General features: G+C 35.0%; 3 protein-coding genes across 4 annotated transcripts in view; 2 read left to right on the top strand and 1 right to left on the bottom strand.

The window, feature by feature from the left end:
- The window catches only part of LOC143904602 (protein O-mannosyl-transferase TMTC1-like), a 189,247-nt gene that overhangs the window by 151,047 nt on the left and 19,963 nt on the right, over nt 1-18,237 (bottom strand). The window lies entirely within an intron of this gene.
- Nucleotides 4,504-7,304, top strand: LOC143904603 (UDP-glycosyltransferase UGT5-like). The gene is made up of 5 exons (XM_077419416.1): nt 4,504-5,050; nt 5,170-5,540; nt 5,686-5,908; nt 6,201-6,420; nt 6,558-7,304. The coding sequence occupies exons 1-5, from the start codon at nt 4,546-4,548 to the stop codon at nt 6,832-6,834; spliced, it is 1,596 nt and encodes a 531-aa protein (XP_077275542.1). The 5' UTR covers nt 4,504-4,545; the 3' UTR covers nt 6,835-7,304.
- LOC143904604 (UDP-glucosyltransferase 2-like) lies at nt 7,582-11,576 on the top strand. 2 transcript variants are annotated; one of them, XM_077419417.1, is made up of 5 exons: nt 7,582-8,363; nt 8,886-9,256; nt 9,370-9,601; nt 9,674-9,893; nt 10,361-11,576. In XM_077419417.1, exons 1-5 carry the CDS (start codon nt 7,895-7,897, stop codon nt 10,638-10,640), a joined length of 1,572 nt encoding a protein of 523 aa, XP_077275543.1. In that variant the 5' UTR covers nt 7,582-7,894; the 3' UTR covers nt 10,641-11,576. The 2 variants fall into 2 exon arrangements, with proteins under 2 accessions (XP_077275543.1, XP_077275544.1); XM_077419418.1 differs by having other exon boundaries at nt 9,370-9,589; nt 10,361-10,870.

The raw sequence follows: 18,237 nt of genomic DNA, 5'->3' as shown, positions 1-18,237 counted from the left end.
TATACTGATATATATAGAACCATAAACTGCTGCCATAACACATCTAGCTGATAGGAAGGGTTTTCGCTTGAATTCGCGTAAACGCCGGGTCAACTGATATTCCAGGATCGCGCGCAAACAACCTAACGGCACGGCGACGGCCAGCGTCGTTGGCGATGGCGGGATTATGGGGCTCTCTCAGCTATGGGGAAAGGCCCTACTTGCGGGTCGACGTAATCAACTGAATGAGCAAGTGACTCTCGAGGACCGACCTCGTGCGGATACGCCGCCGCCTGTAGCAACCGTTTCATCCCTGCCTTCCTTCCTCGCACCCTTCACCCCTCTCACTCTCTCCTCGATGCGGTCATCTGAATAAACCATGAGTGTTGCCTTAATGACGGAATCGAAGGTATACAAACGGCCGCCGTCCCGTTCCCGTACTCGGGGTGGTGGAATCACTGGTGGTGGATATATGTATACACGGCAGAGATAAATTGCGACGGGATTCGCTCTCGCCGCGCCGTGTCTTGAAGAGACCTTATAAGCGCGACTTTTGCGGATTAACGCCGATTGCGGCGCAGCATCGCTCGGAGCTCAAGTTTATTTAGATACATAACTTCGTGTCTCTGTTCGTACCGGAAGGAAGACCGCGCGATAATACGCGAGATGTCGGATAATAACTTAGGCCCGACCGGCCAAACGCAGACATACATGAACGCGATTGTGCTTATATTTATTTACGCATCCCCGATGCACCATTGCGCATTTCGGTTGCATCGACATGGCGCGCGATAACGTTTGCGAAACCAATATCTAACGCACGCGGCCGAACGTTTGACATTGACGTGATGTTTAAACAATGTTGATATTTTACATGCACATGCATTAACACATATTTGCGCTCACGGTCGCGTAAAAGTAAAAAAAAAATCCGCGCGCGTATTTGTACAACGCATATTTATAGAAGCGACGGACGCGGTCACCGTCGGTATTATTCCTCGAGCAAGGTTTTCTATTACGTTGAAATAATGCTCCACCACCACAAAACTTTCTTTATTCCGCACCAAACAAAACGCAGCCGTTCCATGTGCACAAGTATAACGAAAATCGTAATTAAACGCTGAATTTTATATAACGCTCTTCTCAGTAATTATACTTCGTCCCGTTTGTAATTTCCTTAGGTATAGCTGCGGTATTTTATTTAACTACTTTTTAATAGTCGACGAGTCGTCCGAGTTAAAGTTCCTGTGATACTCACTAAAATTCACTCGTGCCTTGAACTTCCTTTTGATTATATATAAGGAATAATTAAAATACTTCAATTAAATGAATTCTTATCTTCCCGGCCAGATTTCTTTACCCCGCCTGCTTTGTCTCGCTTTATATTAAAGTTGATGTAACAAATATTAATCAATCGATATCTCCCGAACGTGTTTCACATATAAATGTAAAGCAGAAATACAGAACATAAATAGACAAAGAAAAATATTTTCGAATAAACAGAAAGAAAACTCTATTTTTGATTATGTTAGAAAAGAATATATGTTGTGCAAATCTGTTCAGTTACCTAATATGCAATTTTTCGGCTTTAACGCCAATGTGTTTAATTTGGCATTATCAGACCGCCGAGCAAAGATTCGTAATTACGCTTTAATACAATCACCATCATTACTTTGACATTGCCGTGTAAAGTTAGTGACGCACGCGTATATTGCGAACGAACTCAAACATAATATCCTGAAAAGCACTCGTAACTCTATTTCGTTGGGTCACATACCTCGTACACGGCTCTAGACCATGATACCGCAATCTGCTTTTGCTATTCCCAGTTTGATAGGTGTTTAATATTACTTGAAAATCTCTACGCATGATATAGCGATGGTCATGACGTATATATAAAGATAAATCGAATTGTTAACAAAAGCAGACGCAACCGTAAATTTCCCGCAATGCAGCCGGTGTTATTTATAATCCAATGAATATTTTAGAAAGTCTTATTCGTTATCAGCTATTTACCGTAACTTATTTTGAATGTCAACGCTTTGTAAATTCACATTCGTTAATATCCATACACGGAGAGAATTTTTTGTTATATTTTACCGTTAAGTTCACTACAAACAATGGGACAACTTGGCAACCAAGAATTTTTGAAATATACCAAAGACATTTTACAAACAACGTGATAAAAATTACCAAGCAGATTGGTAATTTTTGAAAAATTATTGAAATTTCCTAGATATATTTCAGTAAAATTAATCAAACATATATTTTATATTTTATATTTTAATGTAATAGATATTAATATTTTTTATTATGGTAGATATTAATCAGAATAGCTCGCATGAAATTCGTGGTGATACATGTTGTCCCACGACTATACCATGATTTCAGGGTAAATTTTAAGAGAAAATTCTCCGTGTAGAAATTGTAAGATTGCATAAAAAGTTTTATATTAAAAGTATCAATATCTGATTTAACAACTACGTAATGTGTAGTTCGATGATCAAACCTAAGCGAGGAAAACGAGTGCCGAAAAAATGATAAATGACAGATATGAAAGGGAAAACTCGTCTCTCTCGTCGGATAAAGTTTTCCAGATGGAATCGTATCGCCTGCGATTTGAGAATCCGGCGTCTTTCAGGGAGAAAGAATAACTGTCGCCATCGATGTCACGGTCGAACACGTGCCGGTAATCTTCGAGGATAACCCGCCGTGTCAATGTTACAACCGATCCGAAACGTAAACGTCCTTCTCCACGCTCATCGAAAACCGCGCGCTTGTCACTTTCCTACCGTCATGGAATACGCGTTACGGAGAACAACTAAGCATATATCGCAAGCGGATTTTATTGACGTCCCCCTGAATTCTTCCCCGGCTTTTCTACCGGCTTTATAATGCAAAACGTCGGATTCTCGGCGCACTCATATCGCGGTCTTCCTCGTCGTAGCTTCCGACAGCCGCTATACCGAGGCAGCCTCATAATGTTCACATGACGGGAACTAGAGGAAAACGCCGCAGGTGCGCTTATGCACATCGCGGCGTTGCCTTTCCGGATAACGTGAATTAATAAAAGATGCGTCAATCCGAGGACGCTTAACGTAGCATTGCGAGAAATATAATATTTTTCAGCGGAAGCCTATTGGCATGTAAAACCCGCGATCGTGCACATTGTAGTGAAGGATACTATTTCATTGTCAGGAATAGATATACACTCGCTACATTATACATATATAAGTATATGACAAAAACAGAAATTCTGGCGAGAAACTATTTTACAAGATACATTGTTAAGATACATTATCTTGAGAGTTACTAATAAGTTTCCTTAGTAGTATCCTTAGCAATATTGACTTGCGCTTCAATTCGCGAAATAACATAGACTTGATATACACATGTATATTTGGATTAATAACTTATTAAAACATTTATCATATTCTGTCGGAATATAATTGTTTAAATTCTCTGGACATTAATAAATATCCAGATAATTTTTATGTAAAAGATATAATATACCTGTATAAAATTTCTATTATCATTAAAAACGCGCAATAAGCGCAATAGCATATCTATTAAAAATTAATATCGGCTTTCCGTCATCGGTAAACTTTTTCGAACAAATATGAAACTGATATTTGGATTTCAGACATGTAAAAATCCGGTATCTCATTTTCGGACGGGCAAATAACGCCGGTACAATCTATAGCGGATGAAAGTTCGATTTTCTCTCATGATACGTCTACATAAATAATGTGTAAAATCGTGAAACTTTTCAAATTAAAAAAACACGATGTTCGTTGTGTCGGAGCGCTGGCAGCTAATGCGTAAATTATTAAGATACACGGTCTCTTTAGTCGCTACGGAAACAAGAGATGAAGAAACGAGCGACCTGAGAAAACTTATCGCCGCCTGTGTTATCGGGGACAGCATGCTTTTAAATATATTTCAACAGGATTTATGGACGACAGATTTATGAGAATGTCCACACGTCCATTTTAACGATTTTATATCCTGCACGACGGTACTTACGTCGTAAAGAGCCAGCAATCGCATTAATCACTGCGACATCGTTGTTCGATCGCATAAATTTTATCACGAATCAAAAATAAATATTAATGATAATAAATAACTAAACATATATGTTGTATATATATTGTAATCGATATCTCGACTACAATAATGCGAACTTGTAAGTTTGAAATTTTATTATTGCTAAGCTAAATAATTAATCGAGATGCAAAGCTGTAATAATGATATTAACTGCGCGCAATATTAATCAAGATATTGAAAAAATTTTTTAAATTGTGTCTATAATCTCTCTTTAGATATAAAACTTAAAGAAATAAAGCCGAAGTTGTTTGCCAAACACTATTTGCACACTATTTGACTAATCATTCAATGCTTAATGTATTACTAGATAATTACGTTGTTTAAAAGTACATCCTATGCGCATTTCAAACAGTTCGTATTGTACTATTTTGTCATGAATACTATATTAGCCTGTTGCATAGTTAATATAAGCGCATTGACACATCCTTGACAGTACAATTGGCTGAGATCGTTGAAAAAATGTGGACAAAAACGTGTATAGCCTTCATAATTCCATTTTTGTGTGTGATAGTGCAGTATAATGTGATATATGCCAAACGGATACTAGCTATATCAAATATTCCATCGTACAGCCATCAAATATCTTATCGCGCTTTATGGTTAGAATTACACAGACGAGGTCATGAAATTGTGTCGGTCACTACAGATCCTATAAAAAATTCTTCTTTAACTAATTATACAGAAATTGACTTAAATTACTTTTATAATAATTTTCCCGAATATAAAACGGTTCTACCGTATGCTAGCGTTACTAAGGCGAGCCTTAAGTTACAGCTTCTAGAAGTAGAACGAAGAATGGTATGGGCTGCGTTACACATCTTGAATCGTGAAGTTTTTAAAAATCCAGAGATGAAAAAATTATATGCAGCTGGTAGCAACGAATATTTTGACGCAGTTATTGTAGGGCAGGGTCCCACAGTTTCGATGAATGCTTTCGCATACAGATTTAACGCTCCTCTCATAGGTAACAAAAAGACAATATTAATATAATAAATAAATTAGATTATAATACATTTGGTTTTGAACAATTACTCGTTTTATAACCGCATATCACGAGGCAATAAAAAGTGACCTGACACGTAGGTATTTCAAGCACGGACGTATTCAATCATTTGCGCTATACGTTTGGATCTTTGCTTCTCCCATCGCATATTTCTAATTGGCAAACCAATACGCCAGTTGAAAAAAACATGTCATTTTGGAGGAGACTCGTCAACTTTTATGAAGTGTGGAAGCAGATGTATTTATGGGTGAACGAACATACTGTTATAGAGGATGCGATCGCGAAAGAGTACTTAGGACAAGATCTGCCGCATATCGACGACATAACGAGAAACATGAGCATATACCTTGTAAACAAACATCCAACGTTTTTACATGGCAAACCTGAACAACTGAATGTCATATTTTATCATGGTTTTCATATTGCAAAAGCATCAGATACTCTGCCAGAAGTATATATAACACACACACATATATATATCCGATATTATTTTTCCGATCTCTTTAAATGAGATTTATTATATTTATTTTTATTATATATATATAGAGTGCCGTGTTGTGCATTTACATAACCATTAGTCTCGTTATATTCGATAGAATGTAAAACAATTTCTTGACGACGCGAAGGAAGGATTTATTTATGTCAGTCTTGGAACTAATGTTAGATGGGAGGACCTACCAAACAATGCGCTTGAAGCTTTCGTTGAAGCATTCTCAGCTTTGCCGTATAAATTTATTTGGAAATTTAACCCTGATCTATTACCCAAGAAATTTAAAAATATCCTGGCATTGAATTGGCTCCCTCAGCAAAGCATTCTCGGTAACATCACGGGTGCAAAAGTCTTAACCTTTAAGTGCGCAGCTTTGCATGTATGTAAAGCGACTTAAGCGACTTTTCGATGCTCCGTGTATACTCTCCCTTATGAAGTTTGATCTGAAAACGCGCTGCTTTGCACATCTCTAAGGGCCTTCTCTGGCTTTCCTAGCAGAAAGGAAAAAATACTTAGAATGTTACGAAAAATTGCGCATTTAAAGGTTAAATTCAATCATTTCTGTATTTCTATCTTAGAATTAGCAATCTCTGAAGTTTGTGCTAATTTTTTCGCTCACAGCTCATCCAAATATCAAGCTATTTATTTACCAAGGCGGTCAACAGAGTACTGAAGAAGCTATTTATTACGGAATTCCACTAATAGGATTTCCCATTATATGGGATCAAATATATCAAGTGCAAAATATAGCAAGACTAGGTGTTGGAATTCAACTTCAGATTGATAATCTTTCGAATAAAAGCATTATGGCCAGTATACATGAAGTTATAAGCAACAAGAGGTACTGTATTATGCCGTCTAAATCATAAATTAATAAATAACTTTATCCTTCTTATATTACATGTTGATAGATGTAATATAAAAATAAGAGTTTTATTATGCCTTAAAATGTGTAAAAACATTATTCTTTGTTTTCAGGTACAAAAATCAAATGGAACATCTGAGTAAACTCTTTAAGGATTCACCGTATGACAGTCTTCAAAATGCGGTACAGTGGATTGAGTACGTGATACGTCTAAATGGGACACTTTTCTTGCGAAATAGTCTTGGCGATGAGCCGTGGTATCAACGATACGACTGGGACATCATCGGATTTCTCGCCATAGTACTATTTATTGCATCCCTTATTTCTATATGGGCACTACTTCAGATTTTTCGATTTCATTTACGATTATTATCGAACTCTCTGTGGTAGAGAGTTCTTAGTATTAGAATATATTAATGTTATTATACTAAACCAAAAATGCATTAGTTTCCATATACTAATAATAATTTCAGTAAATTATCTTAAAGATTTCTGTCTTCATGTATAGCTTCTAAGATCATATTAAATTATATTATATGATATTTTAAATAAAACGGATTCGTAATCAGCGCCCCCAAAAACCTCCAAATATTGAGTTTCATAAATTTTGGCAAAAGTTTTTTTTGTCTGCTATATTGGATCCGCCATTTTGAATTTTGAAAATCTGAGGTCATATTCGTGATCAGCGACCCCAAAAACCCTTGAGTGACAAATTGAAGCTTGATCAAAAAACTTTTTACGAATTCGGCCCGCCATATTAAATTCGACATTTTTTTGTTTAGAGACATCCAAATCTTAGTGCTATCTACTCACAAGCTATGTATCCTCTTTTTTCCATTAGAAACAACAATTTAATCATATGATTTGTGTTTTTAACTCATATAAAGCGCCATAAAACACCATATTTTGACCGCCATATTGAATTGTAAAAAGTACCACACTGTACTTGATAATGCACACAAAAACAAAGATTTTAAGCACTTAACCATTTTAATCGGTTTAATAGAATTTTGGAGATGGCCCTGTCCCGGTTGACATGCGGAACGTCCCATATATATATATATATATATAATATAAAGTTAATAAGGTAGAGAAAAAATTTGTTTTTTAATTATTTTTTAACACAATAGATCTATAAGGATAGTATAAATTTTTAATAACATTATTTTTTATATCACATTTCTCACCGTCTTGCACATACTATATATATAAATATATATACATTTAAATAATATACATTATGTCTGATAATATACAATGAATTATTTATATTTATGTCAGTAAGAGCTGCATAATGAAAAGATTATGAAGTATCTGGGTGGGGAAGCCTTGAAAACTAACTTTTGAGTCTTGATAATGGCCATTAAGCAACATATTTATACCAGTAACTCGCATAAATTTCAAAAGTATACTACAATCTACTTTAGAAAGCATTCACGACCGTGGCAAAATGTGGAAAGTTATTTACAAAATGTTTATCGTATTATCTTTGTGGTTTCTACTGGCAAACGATATAACGAATGCCGAAAGAATACTCGTGATTACGTCTTCACCTTTTTATAGTCATCATGTAGTTTTCCGAGCGTTGTGCTTAGCCTTAAATAAACGTAGACATGAACTAACCGTGATAACTCCACAACCGATAAAAGATTCGACATTAAAAAATTATACAGAAATTGGTTTGGATTTACATGAAATGAACAAATACTACCATTTAATATCACAACTGCCGATGATCGAACTCCTCAAATTCATATGGAAGTTATCACATCAAGTAAGCATAAAAATATTTGAAGACATAAAATTTAAAGAACTCTACAGACACGATAGCAATGAGAAGTTCGACGCGGTTATTCTAGAATCACTAGCTTGTATGTCACTATCTGCTATGGCGTATAGATTTAGCGCTCCTCTTATAGGTAAGATGATTTCTGCAAATAATATATATATATAGATAACTTGTGTGTATATATGTAGGTCCGGAAGTATGTTCCGGAACTGTTTACGTTTTTTGAAATGTACAGTCCTGGAATATAACGCTATATATGTAATCAGATTCAAAAAACTGTCCCGAAAATTGCCGTAGGACATCAATTTTTTCCAGGACAGTCCTGGAAACTGCCAAATGTCCCGGAATATACCGATATCAAAAATAAAAGTCTCGGACCTACATATATATATATATATATATATATATATATATATATATTATATATATATACACAAGTTATCTCGCAAATGACGTATTATATACAAAAAATATTTCAATATTGGAAATATGAGAACCATAAGAAATGGTCAATATTTTAAAGATGCATTGCTCGTCATAAGCGTAAAAATATTGACTTTTTCTCTTAAAACAAGAATACACAAAATGTGTAATGAAAAACAAGATTGATATCGATTAATCCGTGACATTATTCACATTATATATATCTTAGGAATTATATCTGTGGACATACACAATTACCATCGATATATTTTTGGTAGTCCTATATATCCATCGCATCCTTCAAACTGGGAAGTTAATATACTACCTGAAGAAAATCCGTCGATTTGGCAAAGACTGTGGAACTTTATCGACACGTGGTGCCTTATTCATTATTGGATTAATAATTACATAACAGTGGAGCAGGAAATCGTTAAAAAATATCTCGGAAACGATATACCGTACATCGTCGACATAATGAAGAACATGAGTGTGATGTTAGTCAATGAGAACCCAATACTTGCATACCCCAGACCCGAACAGCCAAACGCAATTTTTTTTAACGGTATCCATATACAAAAAACACCACCATCTTTACCAAAAGTATGTAATCATTAACAATTATTCTTCTGAGATATCGTCGAGCTATTTGCTTATTACCTATACTTCCATTATTTCTTAATAAACATGAGTAATAAACTTAAATCAATGACAAGGACTTAGGACAATTCCTAGATGACGCGATGGAAGGATTTATTTACGTGAGCTTTGGAACTGTTACCACTTGCCATGATTTACCGAAAGAAACGCTGAAGAACATTGTTGAAGTGTTTTCGAAGTTACCTTATAAAATAGTTTGGAAATTCGACTGCGAGTTGCCGGAAAAGCTCGATAATGCATTTATCTCAGAATGGTTTTTGCAGCAAGGCGTACTCGGTAAAATTAAAAGTGTGAAGTCATTATTCCGCGATCGATAGTCCATTTACACGATGCGCGGCGCTAATTATCTCGTTCGTGCAGCTCATCCGAACATCAAGCTGTTTATTTATCAAGGAGGGGCCCAAAGTACTGAAGAAGCTGTCCATTACGCGGTTCCAATCTTAGGAATTCCGACTATGTCCGAACAAGAAAATCGAGTTCGACGATTGGTCTCGTTGGGTGCGGCAATATATATTAAATTTAACGAATTAACCAAGGAACGTCTTGATAGTGCTATTTATCAAATCCTCAATGATAAAAGGTATTATGTGCATATACTTAATACGTTGATTACCTGAAATTTGGATGTCAGTCATAAATGCTTGACATGCAAATTTCCATCTAGGTTTCGTCAATTATATATGACTGACAAACTAGTTTATAAACTAGTATCTGGATCGATATAATGTTCGAAGATGATATTACAATATAAACGAATTACCAGTAAATCTCTTATTGACAATTCACATTTATACCGTAATATTATATTTAAAAGTTGCGATGTATAACAAATATTTTACAACAAATTTGATGAAATAATTCTGATATGTTTTTTACATCTTAATTGTTCCATTTATATAAAATTCTCTTAGAAGTCAATATGTAATAAATATACACTAATATAAGTTATATTATGATCAGTTTTTGTTATATAATACTTAAAAAATTAATAAGTTTTTCTTTAACTATGATACAGTTAAATTGAGAGTTTATTAATTTACTTTGTAGTTACAAAGAAAAGATGATATACCTAAGTTCTCTCTTCAAGAATCAACCATATAACAACACTGAAAATTTAATATGGTGGATAGAATTCGTGATGCATCACAAAGGGGTAAACCATCTTCGATTTAGTGACAGCGATAAACCATGGTATCAACGTTACGATATAGATATTATTGCGATGCTCGCCACGGCATTATTTATAATCGAATGCGTAATAGCACTAACTATTATCCAAATTATACGTTTTATCTTAAACAATATTGTACTTTCTTACCGTTATTAAATCAATAAATCTTAAATTAATTTTTCGTAATAAAAATATTATCGTAATTCAAATTTGTAAGCAACATTTTTGTTCCATGTAAATCAGAAATAAAAATTGTTTTATTAAAAAATATTAAGTTGCTTATATCCAATCGATTTAACTTATTGTCCTATATAATTTTCATTTACTTTTATATTCTTTCTATTATTCAAAGTTTGATTAAATTAGCAATACTATCTTTAAAAATCAAAAATAAAGAACTCTGCAATTATTCTAAAACGATATTAATAAATTAGTAATTATTTTATAATATTACGCAATATTAAATCATTTTGTATTTAAAATACTACACGACGATATGCTATTGCAACAATATTACGTATATAATTTGTCCACGTATCTATCAGTTGTTCTAGTAATAAGAATTTTAATTATACATATAATTTATAATTATCTTGAGTATATGTCTTCAATTATCAACATGATGTATATGATAATTAAATTGAAATCGAACTGTAAAGTTATTTAATGCAATTTGATAACATGCTTTTATGCTATAAATGCCGTCGAGATATCAATATCATCACTCTCGATTTCTCTATTTAACTTTTTCACGAACGAATTTTTGAAGTTAGAAAGTTCTTTAATTATACTTTATTCTATTCAATTTTAAAATCTGTAGCAATTATAAATAAAGAAAAAAAAAGTGGAAAAAAATTTTGTAGTAAATATTGTTAGTTTTCTCTTTCTCAACAATATTAGAATTAAAAAATAAAATTAAATGTATATGTGCTAGTGTCCTTGAAGAGATTACTACGAGCAAATTATACAATATAATTTAAATAGACTTATCGTAAAAATATTCAACTAATTATTATAACTGACACTAACATTCATATTATAATGTTCGTTACATTGCACTTATGTCCTTCAGAATTTAATTATTTAAATTACAATTATATGTGTGCAAAGTACTGAGTATAAAGTGATGTTTATAAATTTATATGTCTTCGTATACTCTTTCTCTCCCTCTCTCCCCTCTCTCTCTCTCTCTCTCTCTTTCTCTCTCTCTGTCCTTCTGAAAATGTATACTAATACATCTAACTTTTTAAATAGACCAACGACGCCCCATGATTTTTACATCAATAAAGAATGTCATAGAAAGAAATCGATTTTAGCTAATTTTAGAAGATAGGAATCGATACAATAGTTTATGTGTATATGTCTGAACTCGATTTAGTGTTTAAAAAACACGTTTGTTTTTGAGTTGTTAAACCATTTAATAAAAGAAGAATTTTTTTTAAATATCAAATTTAAAAATATTATATATTGATAGTTGTGTATTGTTCGATATAATACAACCAACGATATACAAATATATTTTGGAACACTGATTTAATGCTCTTGAGATTGGAAATAGATCCTGTTATTGCTATGCATACAATAGCAATATGCGATACGGCATATCACAAGGTATTACGAGACATTTTTATAGACTAAAAATCTTTTAGGAAAGCAAATTTGAGTTATAAATAATATAAATATGCAAAGATTTTGACTAATACAGTGACAGCGTTTAAGTTTTATTGTGTAAGTATAAGATACCGTTAACGTTAAACTGTGACCGCACTGAAAGTTCATTATATAGTACCGAATAAGCGCATTCACGAAGTACATACTCTCCTCAGTTCTAAGACTTCTAAGTTAACTAGTGGTATGACACAAAGTTATATGATTATCGCTCTTCGTAATGCATGTAAAATTTAGAACATCAAAATACACTATAGAGTTATAGCTAATTCAGCTCTGTGTTAATGTTACGTATATATATATATATATATATATATATTAAATATATATATATATATATATATATATATATATATATCTATTATATAATCTAAAGCTCATATACTCATAAAACAATTAATGCAAAATATTTTCTAAATAAAATCTTCAATCCTAATTTTATAACTGTCGTACCAGTAACAATATATAATTCATTGTCATTTAAAACATATAGTTCCAAAATCGTAAGTTTAAAGTTTTCAGAAAACTATTATTTAATTTTCAACAAAACTATCATTCTTAATTTACGTTACTTTCTTGTTTTTTCTAACGTCGCATTAATCATAGACTCATCTCTTATTATCTATTATAAGATTTTATAATAGATTTGCGGAAGTATAATAAAATTGTATAAATTTATAAGATACGAATTTATAAAAAGTGAAGTGTGCCCAGTTTAAAAAACTTTTTGTTAAAACAAACAGAAAATCAGTTTTGCGCGGCAAACGAAGTGATTCCGACGCTGTCGGCGATACGATCGGAACCTCGAAAGTCGGTATCAAGAAAGAGGTCGCCTATACGCCGTACCAAAGTCGGCGAAGTGACTTTCTATCGTGATGCGACGAGAACGTGTCGTCTTTCGGTAACCGTACCCCCAAAGTGTCCCGGACTCATCAGCCGTGGTAACACCGGGGGCTTACTCGACGCGGCCGACTTAACTCGAGCTCAGCGGAAACTTCGCGTGAAGTAGATTACTATATACCACCGTCCGCGCACGTAGCGTCTACGCAACTACGACGTGATACATACAAGATGACGATAGTCGAAGTGTTTCACAGGATTTTGGAATTAACGTACCGCACCGTGTTCCTCTGTGGAACTCAACGCGGGCAAATTCGAAGCGAACGAAAATTACGCACGTTCGATCACGCTAATGCGTATAACAATTTGATTAAAATGTCAATTATCTTTGCATGAGAAATTCCTACGGGTTTTTATGCCCCAATTGACGATATGGAGGAAATTTTTACGCATAAACCAACATTCGATCATTAACCATTTTTTATTCTTATATTCACGGTACAAAAGCTCAAACGCGTTTGTTTCAGTAACCAGGCAGTTCACTCACTATACGGATTGCCATGTCGCATCGGTCATAATTTCACGTACGTCTATATCTATAAAATCCGTGACAGGCGGCGACGAATCAATAAATATTTCAGCAATTAACGAACAATGAAATTGATGCATAGTGAAAGATAGAAACAATCGAGGGAGAATGAAACAGGTCGAAACCCAATAGAGGAATTTGCAACCGGACTGCTGAACAATAAGGAATGAAGAGAGAAGTGGAAGAGGGACGTATGTGTCCCTGGCGTTTCACGTCAGAGAAGTTTCCCCTTTGACTTAGTGGCGTCGTGCGATGCATTATGCAAGGTGGTAAGATCTGGTAGGGAAGTGCCTGTCTTTCCGACTGTCTCTACCATTACGCCGGGACGCGTTCTCATCACAATCACTAAACCATCGCGCGCCGCGCAGCAAGGGAACAAAGACAAGAAACTCGCGCAACTCCGTTGAGTTGAATTAGAGCCGATGGATATTAACGATTCAAGTAGGCAGCCGTGAGCCGAGTAAAGTCGCACATAAATTAAACATCGATTCGTGGGTTATTTCAGTAGTCGCGGTCAATTATTAAATTCCTTAATATACCATAAGTAATAACTTAAAAAAAAATTCCTCAAATTATCGGATTATCTCGAACTAACATTAAGCATAAATATAAGATGCTGTAGACTAAAGACATTTGAGGAAATGTAAAATCTCTTGATGCAAAGGATATATAAATGCTTGACACAAGAAAATTTAAAAATATATCTAACTAAAATTATATTAAAATTATATTTCAGTCACTCTGCGTCCTTTTTTTCTTTTTATTATAAAAATATCCAATGAAAGCTTTTATTTGTTTGACACAACCATCCAGCTTGTATACCAGAGGACACGTTTTCTTCGGAATGTGTGTGTGGTGAGCGTTCTGATAAAACCAACGAACGTGTCAACCTTATATGCTTCGAAAAAATAACAACGTAAAAAACTAAATTACATGTAATTATATGTAGATTTTGATAGTTTACATTGTTGCCGAATTCTAAGATATGACGAGAATGTGTCGCCTCGTGACGCACACTCGGGGCTCAGTTGTCTATCTCGCTTAGAGTCCTATCGGCTGGTCGTAACGTGGTAATCTATGTGGCGAATGCGTGGCGCGTGATGCGTTACACGTGAGGTGTACTTACGTATCGCATGATTCGCGGATACCCGATACATAGCATTGCATTGTAACGGCTGCGGCATGATCGGCGCTCAGCCGATGTGTCAACATGCTTTTTCGGATCTACGAACTTGCTTGTTTTGCGACTTACTGATTCCTTTGTCAAATCGATCGTAAAAAAATATATGCTGCGCTGTTTTTATGTTCTATGTATGTACGCGCGTATTATGCGTAAGCACAAGATAGAAACTTTAATCAAAACCAAACGATATAAAATCAACGGAAAATTATCTCTGACGTTAACTGTTAAAGCGATTCCTCGTATATTGATAAAAGCGCCTTTATTAAATAATAATAATTTCTCACTAATGGCGTTTAATAAAGATTCTCATTGCCATGAGGAACTGAAGGTTTGTGTATGTGATAAAAATATTTAGTTTATAAGCAGGATATTCCATCAAGTATTTATAGATTCTTCACGCAATGTTCCAATAAATTTGATTCAATTTAATCCTAAGAGCTAATACTGATGCATATTAATATTACGTTAACACTAAATGCATATTCATTTTATAAATAAAGTGTATTTTTTCTATTTGCGACTGTAACAAATAAAAATTGTATGCTGACAATAATAAAATTCGCGAGAAATTGTAACTGCAGATGTTTTTAGTCTTTTTTTAATGATTCATTAACGTTCACTGCTATAACGTATCGACAACTTACGCGATGCGCTGAAACCAACTAAATGCATCCCGCACAAATTGGATCACCAGGTTTGTTTATGAGGAAGCAAATATTTCGTCGCGACCACGGTAAATTGTTTGCCCGCGGGGAACCCACGCTGCGCGCTTTTAATTTGCGCGGCTGGCCTGTCATCGAAATGGAAAGCCCAAAAATGCGAACCGGGTGAAAATTTAAGAGCTCAGCGTCGACGAAATGCGAGTAGCGAAAATGTATCTTGTAACATAGTGCTCACTTTGATACAAAATAGTAATAAATTTAAGTAATAATTAATTGATTTGCGCAGCGCAGTATATGTTCAAGTATTACATTCGAAACTCTTTATAATGAAAATTGCCGCGTCGTTAAATTACTTTTACATTTTGACGTCCAAAATTAACAAGATAATACGCAATACGCATCACGTTTCACAAAGCTGTTTTCTTTTTTACAAAAGAAATTTCGCGAGGAGCAACAAATGCGGAACGAACGACGCGGCCTGTCACGTAAACCGTACGTGATGCGACGGTCGAACGTATATGCACTTTTCAACATGTGGCACACGTTGAAGACGATACACGAGCACAGCGCTGACTCCGGGGGCGAGTGATATAAAACCGCACGAAATTGTTGCTCCCGTGGCGGAAATAGTGTTCGTCCCGCATCCGGAATTTGGGACGTTTTGGGACGTTCATTATCCAGTAGCAGCCTCGCTTAAACGTGAGCACACGTATTCCGTGCGATAAATATATCGCGATATATACGAAGAAGAAATGTTGCGCGCGCTTGCTACGCTTCGTAATAGTAACATTTTCCTAACGCTCTTATCTCTTGTTTAATAATCTACTGCATCTGTTTAATGTGGATTTATGCATACTTGAAAATACGTTAATATGTTATTAAGTGTTATTCACGGTATCGAAATTTTTTCTAAAATTTTGATAGACGACTGATAAATATTTTTCGATAAATTGTTAATAACAATAAGAGACCATCATTACGTTACGATAAATTATACTTACAGAGAAATAAATTCTAAATATATACATAGGTTATTCCACAAAATTTGAAAAAGGTACGCACCGAAAAAATCCACCTCTTCGCTGTTTCCGATTTTACCTCGTCTTGATTCCCTTTTTTCAATATTATTCTGTCTCGAATTCCTGATATACAACAATACATATGGGCGAATTTATGGTATAGAGAAATACGAACCGCGATTGAATTTAGCTTCGTTAAAAATCGCATCTGCATGGAATAATAATATATAGGAAGATATGTAAAATAATAATCGAAGGTACCGGCGAGCTAACGAATGTTGCGAATATCATTCGATCGCCATTATACTCGCGTTTTCACACACACACACACACACACACACACACACACACACACACACACACACACACACACACACATATATCCCTCTTCGCTGCTTCCAACAGAACGGTTAGGTATTTGGTATCGGAAATTGGGTTGATGATTCCAATCCATATGCAACATCTTTCCGCCTTTATAATAACCGTATTCGAATGACGAAGGTATTTGCATGTACAATCACAGCCGCGATTTTCATCGCGTTTATCCCTTTTGCTGTTGGACCCTCCACGAAGCAATTTTCATGCAAATCCGACTATATTTTTGCATTTTTGTCTGCCATATTGGATCCGTCATCTCGTATTTCTTCGAACAAACGCAACAAAATACTAAAAAAAGCATAATTTATAGATGCGTGGATTTAACGTGGCGGGTAACGATAAAAAAGGTAGCATTAAATTGGTGTTAAGAACGAGACCCTGGTGCCAACAGGGAGGATTATCGTAAATTTCACATACAGTTGGCAATAATCAACTGAAATCCGGCGGATTATCCTCTTTGTAGAAATAAATGCCCAGTGTATGAGTAAAGTTGAAAAAGACTCTTATTTTAAACCTTTTGAGCGCGTGCAATCGTCCGGCTCGTATATGCGATACGTGCGCCCTCGCAATATGAAAGCCGGTTGATCTTTTAAATAGCGCGTTAGAAGTTAGAATCATTCTCGTGATTACAACTTTATCTGTACTTAAAGTAGGGAGGGACTTTTTGAGTCATGAAACTCCAATTATATTCTGCATTAATTTATTAACTTTTGTTATTAAAGCCGATTTAATATTTTTACCTGTTTCAGTTGCCCTAAAAGGATTCTTGGATTCCGGGCTTCCAAGATTTTTAAATGTCTTGAAAATTTTTTATCCAATTTTTTTCTTTAACCGACTCAAATAAGCCTCTCGTTATCCTATTGTTTTATAATAGTAATCGATTTCCATGTTTGCCTCTTTTAAGTTAAATTAACTAATGAATGCAATTCTCACCAACTTATACATTACAAGAGTCTCATCGAAAGGAAATCTGGCGAATCCTCTAAGCGGTGGCATTCACTGTTCGCCATGCACCGAAACAAATATCCTTGTGACGAGGACGCTTAGTACGACTCGTGAAACCCAATTCTAACCGAGTTCAATTAACCCTCACTTCAACCGTCCGTCCGTCGCGTCGGTCGAACGAAGACGAACGGAGAGAACGCGGACCCAGTCAAGAATGCGATACTTAACACATATTCGAGCGCTATATCGCGCGCAACGCCGGCTAACAAACCTCCATGGGGAAGTTATATGTTAAGATCTGGACCGCAGACCGCGATATCTCACGTGCAGACGGAATTTCTCGTGAGATAGAGGGGAGGGGTGAAGAACGAGAGGGGAGGCGAGCTCGAATTTTCGTGCTCTAATGCGAGACCGCGGGGCCGTTTCACGTTTACTCGCTCGATAACGTTACATGCCGTTTAGCGTTTCT

This window comes from Temnothorax americanus, unplaced genomic scaffold, assembly GCF_048541705.1.
Source record: "Temnothorax americanus isolate GAGA-0224 unplaced genomic scaffold, ASM4854170v1 Scaffold54, whole genome shotgun sequence".
NCBI classification, from domain to species: Eukaryota; Metazoa; Arthropoda; class Insecta; order Hymenoptera; family Formicidae; genus Temnothorax; species Temnothorax americanus.
This window is presented reverse-complemented; position numbering and strand designations above follow the sequence as displayed.